Here is a 19,303-nt window from a genome sequence, read left to right on the forward strand (position 1 = left end):
AACCATAAAATTATTTTCGTTGCTACTTCATAACTGTAATTTTGCTACTGTTATGAATTGTAATGTAAATATCTGATATGCAGGATGTATTTTCATTGTTACAAATTGAACATAATTAAAGCATAGTGATTAATCACAAAAACAATATGTAATTATATATGTGTTTTCCGATGGTCTTCAGTGACCCCTCTGAAAGGGTCGTTCGACTCACAAAGGGGTTGCGACCCACAGGTTGAGAACCACTGTTCTAGATGTTCTGATCCAAAAATTTTGGTCAAGTTCATCAATTGCCTTCCTTTGGCAGTAGTGCCTATAGCATAAGCTTAGTCTGTCTATAAGGTAATTAGCATGAACAAAATACAGTTGAGTTATTGGAAAGCAAATTTATCAAATGCATTTGTAGGCTATAATGTTCGCAAATGCCACAAGTTTTTGATTATGTGTTCCTTGAGGTCAGGAACCTTCATATTTTAACCCATAAATTTCTAGTGCAGTTTCAAGTGGCATATAACTGTTTGAACACACAAGAATGAGTCCATCTCATTTCATCCTCGGTACATCACCATATGATGTGTAGAAGAAGATGAAAAAACAGGTGCTCAGAGGGATTAAATGACTGTCCCAAGGATACACACATGGTGAGCAGTATCTCATATCCCTAGAGTAATGCCACTACACGTTATCTCAAAGTAGACAGAAAAGAAATACATTTTAATTGTTACTTACTCTGAGTTTCCACAAGATCCAAAGCAACACTAGAAGCTGTGTCCATTCCAGTGTTGATGCAGTTCTGGAAATTTTTTAAGGAAGAGAGAGCAGATTCTATATTGCTGAAGGATATAAAACCAGTTGAACCTGAATTTGTACTGGAACGTCCGGGCATCTTGAAATTATTACCTAAGTTTTCAAACACAATGAACAAAATTTATGAGTCAGAAAAACTGCATAGGAAAATAAAACTGCTGTAATACATCTACGTGAATGTACCCAATATCCCACAGGGGCCACACTATTATGCACATTCTGTATCCCATCGGGGCCATCAACACAGAAGCACTCAATACATGAAATGGTAACCAACTGTCATCACTTTTTAAAGGAGGGAGAATATGCCCTTCCAAAAGATTCCTTGATTTTTTGATGAACTGAACAGAAGCACAATTCTTAAAAATGTAAAATATAAATGGGTCAGAATAAGCAGACTGCCCATTTGATGCGTTTTTCTAAAAAATAAAAATAATATAGTTCGAAAATCTGTCATTTTCACTTATCTGATTTAATGCATATTGAATTCTGAAAGCTCAAAAATGTGTATTCTTGAAAGCTCATCTGGGTTCTAAGAGATTCACAGATTCACTGAGACCACAGACTCCATTTCAGTAAAAGTGGAATTTCTCTACAAACTCACACCTTCTGACAGCTCATCCACTATTACAGTTTCAGCTATTACCCTCATATTAAATGCTCCCTAATCTGCATTTTCAGCCACCAATTCTTTCAGCTTTGGACCACTTATGTAAAGCTGCCAATAAAAAGACATCTTTGTTTAATTCTGAAAACACTTGAAATTCAATCCACTGAAACAAACTGGAAAAGTAGAGGAAATTCACACAGGCTCAGAGGTATGAGAAGGCTGTGTGGTAGCAGAATGAAAAGTATTTGCTTAGAATCACACAGGCAGAGCATGAATTCTGGCCCGGCCACTTCACTACTGAGTAACCAGGGTAGATTGCTTAAACCTCTCTGAACCTAAGGTTTACTGTCTTTAAAAGGTGAATGAATATCACAATGTGGTCCAGCATTCAGTACACTATTAATTAGCATTAGGGCATCCCTCCTGCCCTTCCTCCGTTACCTGGGGAACTGCCTAGTATTTCTCACATTTCCATCCTTTCCATTGCCACCACCTTTATCTCACATCTGATTACAGTAGTCTTTAAATTATTGGTCTTTTTAATTGGATTAATTTATTCATTCAACAAAAGGTATCGAATGCCATACTGTGCCAATCATTGTTTTAAAAGTCACATTAAAAGACTCATTTGAAAAAGACAATGGCCCTGGCCAGTGTGGCTCAGTTGGTTGGAGCAGCATCCCATAGAGACCAAAGAGTCATGGGTTCAATCCCTGGTCCGGGCACATACAGGACGCAACGAATGCACGTTTGTCTCTCATACTGATGTTCCTCTGTTCACATTCTCTCTCTCGTTCTCACTCTCCCCCAACCCTTCTCCCCCACCCACCCCTTTTATTCTTTCTAAAAGCAATGAAAAATGTCTTTGGGTGAGGATAAAAAACAAAAACAAAAAACCACAGGATATAGAAAGGGAAGGGCACAAAGAAGATGCCTAAGACACCGATGTCTATTTTTGAGATGTTAGTGTAGTACAGACAAACACCAACAATAGAACTTGTCAATTCAGATCACTCAGCTAACCAATATTTAGGATGTTTTCAAGCAGTGTATAGGGCTGTTGGCCCTGAGAAAAAAGATAGCTACCCAGAAGAGATCCTAGTGGCTAACTGGGCTTAAATTTAAAAACAGCCATTCCTAAACAGGATTCTCCCATGCAGACTGGGCTTCAAGGAGAAGCCTGCACTAAGCTGCCTGCCCTGCACTGAACTGCCTCCCTGCACTGTGTTCCTGCCATGTGAGCCAGCCCTTAGAATGGAGTTCCCAGCATTGTATTTTGACCAATAGGACTGACACTTTCCTCCATCCAACTGGGGCCATGCAGCTCTATCTTCATTGGCATCTTCACCAGCCAATCAGAGAAGCTGCATTCTGACCAGTCAGGGCCAGGGACTTCTCCCCTCTGGCTTGAGGGAAGCACACTTTCCCTATCAGGGAGTAACCACTGCTTCCTCCCCCACCCCCCCAACCGAAACAACAAAGACATCTTGCTGGAGCAGACCTGAGCGGAGCAGGCGCAGTGGAGCAGCGTGGAGTGGAATAGACTGAACCAGAGCAGAGCAGAGCAATCTAGCCAGGGAGGGGGCCTCTCCCCATGGTTGCTTCACAGCTGTGCTGGTATCACAATTGAGCTGTTTGCACTAATAAAGTTTCCTTCTTCACTGCACCCTAAATTGGGGATTCCTGTGGCACTGAATGGCACCAACAACCACTGGTGGACAGGGGCTTGCGTGCAGGATAAAGAATCAGTCCAGTTGGCTTTGGGATGGTCAAATAGGACCTTTGGCTTTATCTACCTTTTTTAACGTAAAAATCGAGACCTGAAGCAAATAGGGCAAAATGTTACGTGTGTTAAAATCCAAATGATGGATCAAGGTTCTTGTTATGTCACTTTATACCAAAAGAAAGAGAAAACATGATTAGGAATAACCAATGATGATTTTTTAATATCTGCATTTGGGTGAGGGTATTATTATGTACAATCTCACTTTATTACAACAAATAAGTTGAGACAGTTTACACAATATAAATACTAACGGAAAAATAAATTCAAAAAAACCATAATCAAATAACAGATTAAAGGGAAAAGCAAGTTAGAATACAATCATAGGCTTTAGGATTCTTTAGGATTCTACCAGTGTTATACTTGTATCATAATACAGGTTTGTCTATGAGCATTTTGACAGTTATACAAATGGCCACTAGATATATGAAAAGATGCTCAATTTCACTAGCTATTAAGAGAAATTCAAATCAAAACCATAATGTGATACCACCTCACACCTGTTAAAATGGCTATTATCAACAAGGCAAGAAATAACAAGTGTCAAGAGAGGTTGTGGAGAAAAAAGAACCCTCATTCACTGCGAGTGGGAATATAAATTGATACAGCCACTAAGGAAAACAGTATAGAGGTGCCTCAAAAAATAAAGAATAGAGCCCTGGCTGCTATGGCTCAGTGGATTGAGCGTCGGCCTGTGAGCCAAGTGTCGCTGGTTCGATTCCCAGTCAGGGCACATGACTAGGTTGCACGTCAGGTCCCCAGTTGGGGGCGCAAGTGAGAGGCAACCACACAGTGATGTCTCTCTCCCTCTCTTTCTCCTTTCTTCTCTCTCTAAAAAATATAAAAAAATAAACAAAAAAATAAATAAATAATTTTTAAAAAGTAATAAAGAATAGAGTTACCATATGTCTCAAGAAGCCGTCTTCTGGGTATGCACCCAAAATCTTTAAAAATATTCATAAAGATGTATGCTCCCCTATGTTCCTTGCAGCATTATTCACAGTGGCCAGATAATGGAAACGACCTAAGTGGCTATTGATAGATGACTGGATAAAGAAGATAAAATACTACTGAGACATAAGAAAAGATAGAATACGGTCATTTGTGACACCATGGATGGAACCTGAGAACATCATGCTAAGCGAAGTCAGACAGAAAAAGTAAAAGACCATGTGATTTCATTCATATGTCCATATAAAACAGAAAGCAGCAAATGAACAAAGAAGGCAAACAAAAACTCAGACACTGACAACAATACAGTGGGTACCAGAGGGAAATCGGGGAGGGGGGGGCGGATAGACAAGGGTAAAGTGCCTCAAATGTATGGTGACAGAAGAAGACAACTTTGAGTGGCAAATATACAATGCAGTACACAGGGGGTGTATTATGGAAGCATACACTTGAAACCTACATAATTTTATTAACCATGTCATCCCAATAAATTTAATGATTTTTTCAAAAAGTGCAAGTTACAGGATTCTTTCCCCATGAGGACAAAGCACACCAGGAATTCCGGGGAAATGGGGCTGTCCATGGTAATGAAAGTAGCATGGACCACCATATATGAGATAATAAGTCATACTGGAAAATATCCTCAATCATATCCTAACACTAAATGCAACAGTAAGCCTCCTGGGACTGCTTCTTAGATTATTCCTCAGAGTAACTAAGGACGGACACTTGTGGCAGATACTGACTTTGTGGCCACCAAACTCATTTCCTCTTCAACCCAGTCGTACAGCCTGACCACAGTTTGCAGCCTTCCTTGCAGCTGGGTGTGGCCGTGTGACTGAATTCAAGGCAACGGCTATACAAGCCATTTCCAGGTCCAGCCCATAGGAACCACACACTTGCTCCATGCTCCTTCCCATTTTGAAAGCTTGAAACAGGCAAGAAGTGACCTCAGACGCTATATACTGAAGATGGAGAATCAAAACTGCCCACTAATCAGGCTCAGTGCATAAAAGAAACAAAAACTTCAACTGTGCAAAGCTACTTAGATTTTGGGGTTTGCTCCAAAAATGCAAACCTGCAAGAATCAAATGATATGGTTTAATTATTCAGTTTCCTAGTCAGTGCAGATTCTAAATCGTTTAGACCATCGCTACCCAGCAGCACTTTCAGTCGTGACAAAAACGTTCTATAATCTGCCCTGTCCAATATGGCAGCCACTAGGCACATGACTGAGGAACTGAGTTTTTCATCCTGTCTAATTTTAATCAATTTAACTTTAATGTGTCTAGTGGCTACTGCACTGGGTACCCAGTTCTAAGAGGCACAATTATCAAAGTGTGCTATATATATGACACAGGGGGGTAAGGCCACAGTATACACGGAGTATATCTTCTTGGAATATCAATTTTACTTACGGGCAACATGAAACATGGTGACATTAAAATAAACATTAGCCCTGGCTGGTGTGGCTCAGTGGATTCAGCGCCGGCCTGTGAACCGAAGTGTCACAGGTTCGATTCCCAGTCAGGGTACATGCCTGGGTTGCGGGCCAGGTCCCCAGTTGGGGGTGTGAGAGGCAACCACACATTGATGTTTCTCTCCCTCTCTCTAAAAATAAATAAATAAAATCTTTGGAAAGCGAAATTACACACTTAAAAAAAAGCTAAATAAATCCCAATTTAAAAAGTAAAATAAAATAAACATTAGCTGCATTATGAAGTAGAATATGGAAGCAATATAGTTAAGCATGTAGCCCCAGAAGCCAAGCTACCTGAGTTCCAAGCCTGATTTTGCTACTGAATGACTTTAGGGAAATTATTTAGCCTCGCAATGCTTCACATTTCCCTTCTGTACAATAGGGATGATCTAGCGCCCATCTCAAGAATTACTGCAAGGATTCAATTAGTATAATCGTCGTCGTCGGCAGCCGTCCGTCTCGAGAGACGATGGTGTAGCTTCTTAAGAGTCTATCTGCACCGCCGAGAATGGCTGTGCAGTCCCACTCGGGAGTGACACGGTATCTGTCTCCTCCCGTGTTGAATCGACATCTTGCGATGACGCTGGAGTGTCCTGTCCAGTGAAGCTGAAGCTACAGAGCCTGGGCAGGGTGATATGGAGGGTCTGCTGTTGCCCATGCAGCAGACCCCCCCCTCTCTTTGCAGCTGAAGGATCCAAGGGAAAGACGGAGTCAATACAGCTTGGCTTCAGGTGCGCCGCAGGAGTTGCCGGTGTTGACTACAACGTCAAACCGCCTTAGGGACTCCGGCTCCGGATTTTCTGTCGGGGTTTACTCCCTTAGCCTTTCCCCTGAAGAGGTATGCCGCAAGGCAGCAGAGGTTTTTTGGAGTCAGAGTTTTCCTTCTCTGCAATTAGTATAATAAACGTATAATAAAACACTCAGAAGGACCCCCAGCACATAAAACCTTTTAAAACAGGAAGAGATGGGGCCATCCCCTGCATCATTACAATACTGTGAGGGACAGGCTGGACACAGACGCCTGGGAATTCCCTTCTGTCCACGCCACGTGAGGCTGCACAGCCCTGGTTAAGTTGCATATCTTCTCCACCTCATAGCACTATTAAGGATAAACTAAATATTGTATTTTCTTCAACTTCTCTGATCTTGATCAGTGGAAATGCTCACTAAAGTTAGATTTATGGATACTATCTCAGACCTAGTGAATCAGAATCTCTACTGGACACACTGAGGAAACTATATTTCTATGGTGCCCCATCCCTGAGGGTTCTCAAAATCAAACAAGTAAGGAGAACGCTGAGATAACTGTGTCCCTCCATCACTCCTAGGTTGAGGCCCTAACATTCAATGTGATGGTATTTGGAGAGGAGACCTTTGGGAGATAATCGGGTTTAGATGAGGTCACTAGGGTGCATTCCCATTCATTCTCATTCATATTCATTCTCATTCTGTCTCTCTCTCCTGGAGCCTTCCCCAGGTAACAACCACCTTGTTGGTCCCTGTACCTATGGTCTTTAAAAAAAGTTTAAAATAAGGTTAACACATTTGCTGGGCTTTTCCCCAGCATGTACTTGGCCTCGTCTTAGGCCGTTTCAACTGCTATAACAGAATACCAGACTAGGCAGCTTAAAAACAACAGAAGTGTACTTCTCACAGTTCTGCAGACCGGGAAGTCCATTACCAAGGTGCCAGCATGGTTAAGTTTGGGTGAAGGCCCCTCCTGGTTCACAGCCCATGCCTTCTCACTGTCCCTGGAGAAGGGACAAGAGGCTCTCTGGAGCCTCTTTTATAAAGGCTGTAAGTCCATACATGAGCTCACCCTTCTGACCTAGGCACCCCCCAAAGGTCCCACCTAATAACATTACACTGGGATTAGGATTTCAATTTATGAATGGGCTAGGGCCACAAACATGCAGACACTGGCAGGTCTACAAGATTCTCTGTGGACAGGACCAATTATCAGCTAATGTAAAAATACTTCTCTCCTGTTCCCTCTTCTCATCTTCCTGTGTAGCTCAGTGGTAAGCAGAGGTAAAAAGAAAAAATAAAAATGTATAGACAGCCTGCTGACCTCCTTCAAATCCCAGGGGGCCTGTATAAGTTTAACCAGAGCCATGTCTCAAGCTGCAAGGATGCATCTTTCTTTCTGAAACCTTCCCAATTCCATACAAGCAATTGCTTGTTCCCTCCCTCATGTTGTGAGAAATGTTCACAACAAAAACACAGGGACACAGGACTTCAGCAGTAACTGAGGCAGTAGTTTATTCGCAGATCTGCAGCTCTGGGCGCAGCCAAAAGCCAAATCAAAGGTGTGCACCAACAATCGGAGCAGGCTGCTTTAATCCTAATGCGAGTAAACCCCCCCCTTTCCCCCCTCCCCCTCCTTCTCCGTTTTTCCATGCTAGATACTCCGGAGTTACAATCTATCGCGATTAGCTAAACTAACTGAGGGTGACAATTAACTAAGGGTGATCTGGTTATAGGTCTGTCTCCAGCTCTCCTTTGAAATTTTCCTAACTTGTTTGCTGGGCTGTCTAGCTACATTTTCCCATTTCCCTGTGGAAATGGTGATGAATATCTCCCGCCTTTGATCTCAGAGGCAGGCATTTGTGCTGAGCTGGGGAATGCCCCTTCCTGACTTGTAAGTGTGCTAATACTGTTAACTTTGGCTCGGAGACCCCCTAATTCGAGATTACATTTGTCCTTTGCTGCTATTTCCTACTGGTTTGAGAGTCACCAGATTCTCTGCCCCTTACAATGTGACCATTGACCCTATCACGCGCGCGCGCGCACACACACACACACGCAGCTCATCACAACTATTTGCTCACTCACTCGCCACTCCTTCACTCTGAAATATTCTACAGCACAGAAAACAGTGCACACCAAACAGACGATCAATAAACATTTGGAGATAATACTAACAGCAACCACCGTATGCCATACACGCGTGCCCGGGCTTTTCATTCCCATTATCTCTAATCCTCATAAACACTCACGTGAGAGAAAATGAACCTGAGGCCCAGAGTTCATCTAAACGACCTGCCCGACGCCCTGATTTAAAAACAGTCCAAACCAGATATATTTGGATCAAGAATGTGTGATCTTTCCCCCTCACGCCCAGGGCTGAGGGATGCAGTGATGGGATCTCCGGGGAGGCGGTAAGTCGCCACAGCCTCTCTGCTGTGACGTGAAAAGAATCAGGACCATCGCCCAGGTCCACAGACCTGAGGTCAGGAGACCCACGAAGTGCCCGAGAGGGAGCGTGGCGACACCTGCTGCCACGCTCCCCAGCGCCGTTCCCCGCGGCTGCCTTACCTGCCGCCCGACCCGGCTCTGTCCGCCTGCGCCCTGACTTCCCACACTTGGACCTGAGCTCGTTCCTCAACTCCTTTCTCCTGTTGCTGAAACTACGAGCGCGGGCTCGCACGTCATCAGCCGTCGCCCGCTACTGGTCACATGACGCCCCGCCCCGCTCCCCACCTCCTCGGTCATGTGACCGCCTGGGGCGCCAGAGGCGGAAGCTGGGGTCCCGCGGGCTCCCGGTCCCCGGCTGAACGTGGAAAGGACCCCTGCGCAGAGGCGGGGGTGGGGACCCGGGCGCCGACTCCGCGCGTGATCGGCGGCCCCGCTGCGCGCCCTGGCGCGCCCCAGGTGACAGGTCAGTCGAGCGGGATGCGCGCGCCCCCTACTTTCACGTCCCCTTTCCCCTCCTGGGCCGCACTGGCCGAGGGGACATCTGTGGCGTGGGATGGGGTCTGGATGGGGGAGCCCGGCGTGGAGGACTGAGAGACTTCCTGGGGCTGAGGCTGCAGTCCAGGCTCTTCGCGTCCACGTAGAGGGACATGGTTTTCCACGCCGCTTTGGCGCTTTACTAAGTGATGTTCAGCGATTTGGCCCGCATCTGAACCTTCCACGTTGTGGGGGAGCAATGCTATGTGCGGACGTCGTCATTCCCCCATTTACTCTCGAGAACACTGAGTGGTTAGTGAGTGTTTTTACAGTCTGACGGCCCCGGGTGTGAGTTCCAGCTCTGCCATGTCCTGTGAGTTCCTCTGCGCATCTTCATTCCCTCACCTGTGACACGCTGGTGCCAGAGTGTTTTGCATTTCGAAAACAACGGTTCGAGGATTCTGATTTGTGGATGATCTTCCAGTAAAAAGCAAACGAACAAACAGCCTTCCAGAGCCCACAGGGGAACCGGGTTTCCTGATTCTGAGTGCACAGAGCTCCCTGCATCATAAGTGATGGGGTGAGGGGGGTTGGGAGGGAAGCAGATGTTTTACTGCCTCTGTCCACAGTAAGAATCAGACACCTTCCTTCTGTATTTTCCAGGACTTATGAATCAGACTAGAGTGATCAGGCTCATTTCAGTATCTTTCCGGAAACAGATTCGGGTCACTTTTATCTTGATCAACAACCAATCGATTTTTTTCCTGCTAGTGGGTTGGTGGAAACCAGTACTTTCTTCTCTCTGGAACTGAGATTTTATAAAAGAATAAAAATAGACCTATCTTTTCTTGTCCTGTGAGTAGGATCAACAGTGGTTTGTCCCAAGACAATTTAACGTCCTTCAGAGTTCCGTTCTGTGTTCATTGGGTAATTGATAGGATGATGTCATGCTTCATTCTTGAAAGCAGGTTGAGCAGGTTGTCCTTGTCCTAAGATCCCTTTCCCAAGCTGAAAAACACAGTTTCACACCAAATTCCTAAGGATAGAATAGCAACCACTTCTCGGGGTGCCTTGTAAAAGGCAATTAGGAAAGTGAGGGGGATCTCTGGTTTCATTTCACGCCAAATAGTATTACAGCCTGTATTGGAATCTTCTTCATCCCTAGCACCAGTAGAACCAAATGGAAGATTTACTGTAGCTTCTGCTACAGTGTTTATTTGCATATCATTCTGGATTGATTTTTTTTTCTTAGCTCAACTGAAGCTTAACACCTTCTCTAAAGCCACCTCTCTCTGAGATCACTGGAACATGACTGAGCACTTTTAATGATGGCTTTAGATCTGTTCTTTATAGCCAGTTTTTCAGCGAATAATGGGGTATTTACCAAATACACTAGCCAAATAATAGTTTGAATGGTGCCTACAGTGTAACTCTTGAGTAAGGATTTAAGGAATAAAATAAAAGATACACACACACAAGTCTTGACTTAAGTTACTATCCCAGGTCTAAGCCAACCTGACCATATGTGTGCAGGTGCTGAGTGTGTCCATATTTAGGGGGTTAAAAACGAGGCAGGTAATGCTGTTTTCTCCATGGCCCCCTTATCTGTCCCATCCTCGTATCCAAACTCTGGTAACAGTTAAACTTGTTCATCATCGTTTGCCCTCCTCTCAGTCGAGTCTAGAGTTGCATGCTGCTGAGACTTGGATTAGTGTGGTGATCTTCAGAGGACCTCAGTGGGTGACATTTTGTCCATTGTCCATTATTTTCTCCCTTTTTATTTCTCATTTCCCATCCCAGGCCATAGCAGTGGCTCAACAAGCAAGCATCACAGAGAAAACTGAAAGGACTTGTTAATAATTTATGCCTTCGTCTGTGTTATATATAGGGTGCCCTCATGAGAGAGAGAGCGTTCTAGACAACTGTAGTGGCTTCTCAGCCACAATCTGACCCAGCCCCATCCCCCTCCCCTGATTTCTGCTTCTACCCCTTGCTCACTCTGCAGTAACAACCCCGGCCAATTTCTTAAATACATCTAGCACATTCCTGCCCTGCAGCCTTTGCACCTACTTATATAAACTTCTACCTGGAATGCCTTTCTCCCAGATCATTGTCTATTGTAAAATAAAAAACTACTCCAAAGTCTAGTGGCTTAAGACAGTAAATATTATCTGATAGTAGTTCCTATGGTCAGGAACCAGGTATGGCTCAGGTGGGTGCCTTTAGCTCAGGGTCTCTTGGCAGGTGACAGTCGGTCTGTGAAGAGGAGCTGTTGTCCCATCTGAAGACTCAGATGGAGTTGGGATCCATTTCCAAGTTCACTGGAGAGATTGTTGGCAGATCTCTCAGACCCTTGTCACATGGGCTTCTGCACGGGGCCCTCCCACAATATGACAACCTTCCCCCAGACAGACAAGCTGGAGAGGGTACCCAAGCTAGAAGTCACAGTCTATTTGTCCTCTAATCTCAGAAGTGATATCTTCCAGCCTGCCATCTTCTGTTCTTTAGAAGAGAGTCAGGAAGTTACACTCCAGGCAAGGGACCTACACAGGACATGAATAACGAGGTGGAGGTCATTGGGGACCACCTTAGAGGCTACTGACTGTACTCAGACACCCTGCTGCTTGCTCCTGTACTTCCTCTGGTCCCTGCTCAAGTATCCTCTTATCAGGAAGGCTTTCACAAAGCACTCTGTGTGGAATAGCATACACTCCATCCCTTAATCATGCTTTTTCTTCATAGCAGTTATCACAGGCTGAGTGTGTATATGTGTGTGTATATGTGTCTGTACCTATCTATATCTATCTATAGATAGATATCTGTTATCTCTTTCCTATTCCCAATAGAATGTAGGCTTCATGAGAGCAGAAACTTAGTTTTGCTCACTGCATTACCCTCAGGTCCCAAAACAGTGCTTGAAACATAGTAGGCACTGGGCAAATGTCTGTTGAATGAATTAATCTATATCATTACGAAGGCTTTTACCTTCAAAATGTCTAAAACTCAATTGTAGATATACCATAAAAACAATTTATTTAACAAGGATTACAGAGGTAGATAGTGCCACAGTTGAATCAGTGAATCAGTGACATCAATAAGAATTCAGATTCTTTCTTCTTCACCACCACAGTCTGCAGGTTCTTGGCTTGTCACCTCGTGGTCTCAAGGTGGCTACTGTGGCTTCAGGCATCACATATTCATTGGGCCAGGTTCAAAGGAAGGAAGAAGGAGGATAGCCAGGGAGGAGAGAGCGAAGTTTCTCTCCACCTGTCTCTCTCCTTGTAGCAGGAAGAATAAATATTTCCTAGAAGTCTTTCCGTAGACTTCCTCTTATACCTCATTGGTCAAAACGGTCTCATGTCTAACCTAGCTTTAGGGAGGTGGAAGGTAAAAGTGCAAATGTTGGGAAAGACAAAGGCATTCATGATGTTGAAAAGTGAGCCAGGCTTCCATGAAGGTGACAAATGCTGACCTAGCCAAAGTCACAGAGAGGGGATGTAGGGGACTGCTGCTTGTGGTTTCAGAAATTTTAGCCCAAGCCATGAACCAGTCCCCCCGCTTCCCCGAGAGGCCTCTAAGACTCAACGGAAAACCGGAAGGCTAAGAGGCGGACAGGACCGAAGGCCACTCAGAGGGTTCCCATGGGAATTGGGTTTAAAGAATACATATTATGCTCTAGAACTTGCTCTGCTTTTCTTTTAGTTCTATAAACAACTGTAGCAAAGAATGTATGAAGCCTTGCACCTAATGCCAGTGTGGCATCAAGATGTTTAACAGACCCTGACACAGACTGGTCACTGTGTTCTCTATATTGATACCCGTAATCAGTAACAGTCAACTGTAATGCAAGCTTCTAAAAGCTTATTGATGATTCATAAGTCTTGACCTTGTATCTCCCGAATCCCCTCCTCAATAAAAGGCACTGGACATGGCAATTCTGTGCTCTTCTCCCCTGAAGGGATTAGCCGCCTCCCATCCCTCCAGACAAAATACAATGTCCTGGATAAATTTGTTTTTCTGCCATGGTCCTGAAACCTCTGTGGGACAGGGAGTTTCCGACCAAGCTGGGGCATTGGAGGCAGGACAGCCTTATCTGGTCCCCAAACACAGGACAGCCTAATGAGGAGAGAAATGTAACGAAGATGATGACACAAATTAACACTTCAAAAGATAATGATTTGAGAAAGAATTGGGAGAGGCCTTTGGGAAACCGAATGATGCCTTGAAACTGTTTTGCAAAAATTAACCTCTTTAAAGATCAACTATGAAAGTCAACTAGGAAGTACAAGATATTGCATTACCCAAATCATAGTTTGGTAAAATCAGCTTCCGACTCATTTTCAGTTTGTCCATTGAATTAGAACATAGTTGCAATTTTACTCAAATTTTGCTAAATATAAAACTTAACTTTCATCCGTTTTAGTTACAATGTTTTAAGATACATTCCTAGTCACACTTTTCTACTGCTTGGTCTGAAATGTTTGTCCTTGCCTTTCTCAGGCCTGTACTACCCTTAATAACAAGGACTTCCTATACCTAACATACGAGAAGACCATTTTTAAAGGTGTTCCCTCAACCAGTTCTGGTGGATTTTAGGACCTGTCTTTTTCCAAAGCTAAAACAAGTAGCACAGTTCCTGTAAGGAAAATTTACTAATCAGTGCCCAATTGCGGGCACATTGGAGCCACACAGGCTCAGTGGTCCCTGCTCCCAAGCTCAGGTGGCTACATTGGATCTTTCTTCATGGGGTAAAGTGAAGAAAGGGTTGAGAATGAGGCCAAGAGGGTTAATGTATCAAAGCCCCTCCATATGGAAAACAAACAGTGGAGAATAAATGCCCGCCCCATCAGAATCCATTTGTCCTTATTTGTTTTTTTAGGGAGTTGGGGAGAAAAATATTATGTATGTGTTTCACATGCTTCTTTGAAAAATGGAGGGTTTTGTGGTGGTGTTTGTTTGTTTGGTACAGTTTCTTAAATGGAGCAAACATCTGTCAGCAGACCTGGTTTCATCTAATGACTCACAGACCCCAGCTCTGAAGCCGGCTCAGCACTCCCAGTGGCCGGGCGCGGGGTAGCTGATGACCCTCAGGATGCTGGACTTCCTGGCCGAGAACAACCTCTGTGGCCAGGCCATCCTCCGGATTGTCTCCTGTGGCAACGCCATCATTGCTGAGCTTCTGAGGCTTTCTGAGTTTATTCCTGCTGTGTTCAGGTTAAAAGACCGAGCTGATCAACAGAAATATGGAGATATCATATTTGATTTCAGCTATTTTAAGGTAACTTTCCTCTATGACATTCGAACCCCTGTCTTTCCTATGAAAGCATGCTTTGTCTTGGAAGCCTGAGACTCTGAGTGGTTATGTCATTATGGAGAAAGAGTTCAGTAGAAGAGATTTTTAAACCAAATTTAGTATCAGCTAACTGGAAAATAACTTAAAGGCATTGTGTAAAGCCCTAACACAATATAACCGAATTTTTTAAAGATTGCTTTGGTATAATATGTTTCACATTAAAGCATGCTAATTGCTGTTGCAATTCAAACTCATTTGTTTGAAAGGGATTTTATATATGGGCTTCTGTTAGCTTCATTACTTTCTGCTGCTCTCCTTTCAACGTTCGACATCCCTTTTAAGGCATAAGAACAAAATATATTAAAATGCATAGAAGTTGTTACCAACAAGTATGTTTTCGTTGACGTCTCTATAAATGTGTTTTTCTTCTTAGGGTCCAGAATTATGGGAAAGCAAACTGGAAGCTAAGCCAGAGCTACAGGATCTAGATGAAGAATTTCGTGAAAACAACATAGAAATTGTGACCAGATTTTATTTAGCATTTCAGAGTGTGCATAAATATATTGTAGACTTAAACAGGTATTGATTAATTTAGTAATACTTTATTCTGATAGTAAATGTTGGAGAGGGAAAAGGGACATTCTAGAACATGTAAATCTTTCTGCGTTACTACAAAATTTACTAGATTATAACATGCCTAATTTTCTTGTCCTTCCTGTGACACTAGACATCTTAAGTATTTTAGAGTTTTATTGTAATTTCCCACTCTTACGAAATATGATAATAATCTTGGTCTATACTGACTCATATAGCTTTCAATCCTGTGGTTTATGATCTTATTCTAATATATTATATCTAAGGAGTAGAAAAAAAAGGAACATATACTTGTAGCATTGGCAACCATAGTCTGCCTTCTTATCTCTCACCACACAGTTTTCTCTTCCTTCCAGCTCTTAAGAATTCATTACTCATTAGCTTTTAAACTAGCTATTCCATGTTCTTAGATCGTTATTTCCTAAGATCATTGTAATTCATAAATCGGGACTATTTACTTGGGGCAGCTGTGAATATCAACCTGTGACCCTAATGGTGATGACCTGCAGGTCACAAACTATTTGAAGGCCAGGGTGCCTAGTACCTTGCCTTATCTTTTAGAAAGCTTTACATTTCTTCCTCAAAGATGTTGTTAAAGTTTTCATTCTCAATGACTAACTTGCTCTGGGGTTTCATTTCTAGATACTTGGACGATCTCAATGAAGGTATTTATATTCAGCAAACCTTAGAAAGTGTGCTGCTCAATGAAGACGGAAAACAACTTTTAGTAAGTTCTAGTGACCGTTTAAAATAGAAATTCAAGATTGTCAAGCTTAGCATCTCTTTTTTTTTTCCCCCTGCAAGTCACAAATCCATGGAGTTCCCTTCTTTAAGACAAGCAAAATAAACTGACAATTATCTTCTGACAGTTCTGTACCTGATTTTAGAGCATAGTAGCCTTCGAACAGAATTACAAGGGAATAAAGACTGTGCAGAGGTTCTGGTGTTCTAAGTATAACAATCCTCTCTTTGTCTTTTGCATCCCAGACATTTAGCCTAGTACCTCATACATAGTAATCACTTAAGAAATTTTTGTTAAATAGGTGAATGACCTAGAGGTATTCATAATATTGAGATTCCATTTTGACATCCCAAGCAAAATATCAAAACCAGGCCAAACTGAAAGATAGTCACTGTGAGTTAAAATTCATCTCGCATACATTTTCCAAAGCCCATTCTGTACAGGAGTTGAGCACCCTTTGGGGGAAGCCTGCGTCCTCCTTGTAATATAAAGCTTTTAGGAGGAGCGGGAGCAAAGTGATCTTCGTAACCATCATCAGCCACCCTCTGTGAGCATGTGCACACCTGTGAGTTTGGCCTTTGTCTTTCTCTCCTCACAGTGCGAAGCACTCTACCTGTATGGAGTTATGCTGCTGGTCATTGACCAAAAGATTGAAGGAGAGGTCAGAGAGCGGATGCTGGTCTCCTACTACCGATACAGGTACGCCGGGCGGGGGCTGCCGCCGCCGAAAGCCTGCTATGGGAAAATGCACCGTGGGTTCCGTGCCAGTATTCAGCGTGAACAGCCGCCGTACGATCTAGAATGCGAAAATAGAAGAGTCTACCTCTTCTGCATGTAATATGGCAGTTACTCTGTGTTTTATGTCATCATAGATTAGATATCATATAATCTAGGGATTATAGATGAAATATTCTACATGCTGTAGATAATTAGAGATCTATAGATTATCATGTCCGTGATGGGGCCTCTGTTACTTTTTGTTGTTGTTGTTGTTTTTCAAGGAATCTGAACTTTCTTTACCTTAAAGATAAATTTGGGAATTTGGATGTCTAATGAATGGTCTTTTTTGGTTTTTGTTTGTTTGTTTGTTTGTTTTTCTTTTTAAAGTTTCAAGTGTTACCTCTTGGCAGATGTAAGGAAATGAATGAATGAGCTTTCTGTTGTCCTTTATAGGTTGCTGATTCTGTAAAGTTATCATTCAGGGGTCAGGTTGAAAGTGAATTCTCCCCATTTATATGTATGAAGCAAACACAAAACATGCAACAGCACAGATCATGATCATGTATTAGGTATGTCCGTACACAGCTGTGACTTCAAGAAGTAGAGTGGTTTATTTTATTTTTTTTGTATTTATTGCCATTTTATTATTCACAGTTTTGATCTTCAAGAATTAGAGTCTTAAAAACAGGAGCCACTTGAACCTACTCTGTAATTCCAGTACCTAGCACACAGGTTGAGTCAAAATCTGGATACAAGGTGATTGTCAGAAATAATCATAATTCAGAGAAGAAACAGTCAAGAAGCAAGAGTCAAAATTAGGAACTTGGGCCAAAGCTGTGTAGACTAGAATCAATATTTTTAAACTTACAATATAGGACAAGGAGGGAGATTCTCAACAGAGCGGGGATTGTTTGGGGACATTGTATTTTCAGCCACACCTGGGACTGCTGCCTGCCTCAGCAGTACATTCACCTTCCGCTGCTCAGCTAGGCTGCTTCCTTCCAGCTTTCTCAGTGTTGGAAGAGACTTCCCACCCATGTGCATAATTCATTCTCATCGCTTTGCCCAGGAGCTGCCTTAACATTCATGTTTTTAAAAATGAACCTCAAGTGGCCTTGCCTCTATTTCTGAAAGTACCTGAAAAAACAAAAATGATAAATAACGTGGAGAAGAAGGTTTGTCTCTCAAGCCCAGCTTCAACAATCCAGCTTTGTTCCTTGGGCCACAACAGCTAATTCATGGGAATGTGAGGATCCATTATTGCAGTGGCATTGAAAATTGCAAGTCAGGGTTGTGATAAAGGAGAATCTTACATCCAGTAGGCGGTCATCTTCAAGTCTGAGATTCCCTGAGTCTCTTTGAGGGATTGCTGCTCCCAACCATCCTGAAAATCACAGATGTTTTGATTTAATCTGTATAGAAAGTACACCTTTCTTGTCATAATTTTTTTAATTATTTTTTTTAATATATGAAACATTAGTGCAGGTTCACATTCTCTATGTACAATTCTGAAATCCAAAGAGTTATGGAAAATGTATATGCATGCACACACATAGGCACACAAAATCACTCCTTGGCAGCAAAACAATGAACCTGTACTCACGGAGTCAAAACCTGAGCACAGCAAATATGATCTCACACGTGTGAATATTCCAAAATTGTACTATAGAAATATTAATGTGTGTTGATCATGGATTGCCAACTGAGACCCTGCTGGAGTATTATATTGTTTATGGTCTACATACCATATTACTTCCTTATATTTGAAAAATGCTACATTCTGAAACAAATCCAGACCCAAAGATTTTGAAAAGGGATAGTGGACCTTAACATAAAACTGTACTTACATACAAGAACCCATCGGATAAGATTGCTGTATTTAACAGTCTTTGAAAATATATTTTTGAATCTTAAGGATATAGATTGACCCACAGTCATATCTAAAACTAGACAAAAGTCTAGAGATCCTTCTGCTTTGTTGGACTTCTGAGTTTCTAATATGTGTGGTTTGGCCCTTTATTTCCCATTGTGAACATGACTCAGTGCTGCTCGATCTTCTGCTGATTCAAATATGGATGATATTTGTAAGCTGCTCCGGAGTACAGGTTATTCCAGCCAACCAGGAGCCAAGAGACCACCCAACTATCCTGAGAGCTATTTCCGGAGAGTGCCTATCAATGAATCCTTCATCAGCATGGTCATTGGTCGGCTAAGGTCTGACGATATTTACAACCAGGTGGGGATTAAGTCCATTCTTGCCCTTTCTCCTTCCTGCAAAGAGTAAAAAGCAGCTAAAAATTATTTAAGATCTTTGAGCTGTGCTATGGGATGGTAGAGGAAAGAGTGATATTAATTTGGGCAGTATTAGAGATTTTGTGGAAGAGATGGAATTTGAGCTATATTTGGAAAGAAGCCTGTGCTGGGGACACATCACTGGCCAAGGGAGGCCATGGTCACTATGTATAATGAGCTTGTAGTTGAGGAGAGAAGACAGACAGCTAAAGGAATTACAGTAAACAAGGGGAGTGTTGTCTTGGAGGAACAGGGGCAGCAACATTGTAACAGGTCTCCAAGGGGATTGAGAGCAGTCCAGATAAAGGCAGCGTGAGTAACACTGAAAATCCTGCACATTTGAAAGTGGTCTCGCTCTCCTC

General features: G+C 42.8%; 2 protein-coding genes across 3 annotated transcripts in view; one reads left to right on the forward strand and one right to left on the reverse strand.

Annotated features, from left to right (window-relative positions):
- Positions 1-9,066, reverse strand: part of NSMCE2 (NSE2 SUMO ligase component of SMC5/6 complex) — a 211,595-nt gene extending 202,529 nt beyond the window's left edge. For both annotated transcript variants that reach the window (XM_090283374.1, XM_090283373.1), the window contains exons 1-2: positions 8,947-9,066; positions 727-897 (exon numbers count right to left, since the gene is read on the reverse strand). In XM_090283374.1, coding sequence (XP_090139500.1) covers positions 727-883 — 157 coding nt within the window. In that variant the 5' untranslated portion in view covers positions 884-897; positions 8,947-9,066. The remainder of the gene's footprint in view (positions 1-726; positions 898-8,946) is intronic.
- Positions 9,067-9,127: 61 nt separating this feature from the next.
- Positions 9,128-19,303, forward strand: part of WASHC5 (WASH complex subunit 5) — a 54,199-nt gene continuing 44,023 nt past the window's right edge. Inside the window, exons 1-6 of the mRNA XM_090283375.1 lie at positions 9,128-9,289; positions 14,270-14,578; positions 15,027-15,172; positions 15,830-15,914; positions 16,528-16,628; positions 18,693-18,885. Of these exons, the coding sequence (XP_090139501.1) occupies positions 14,381-14,578; positions 15,027-15,172; positions 15,830-15,914; positions 16,528-16,628; positions 18,693-18,885 (723 nt within the window). The 5' untranslated portion in view covers positions 9,128-9,289; positions 14,270-14,380. The remainder of the gene's footprint in view (positions 9,290-14,269; positions 14,579-15,026; positions 15,173-15,829; positions 15,915-16,527; positions 16,629-18,692; positions 18,886-19,303) is intronic.

Source organism: Furipterus horrens, unplaced genomic scaffold (assembly GCF_987537825.1).
Source record: "Furipterus horrens unplaced genomic scaffold, mFurHor1.1.pri manual_scaffold_7, whole genome shotgun sequence".
NCBI classification, from domain to species: domain Eukaryota; kingdom Metazoa; phylum Chordata; class Mammalia; order Chiroptera; family Furipteridae; genus Furipterus; species Furipterus horrens.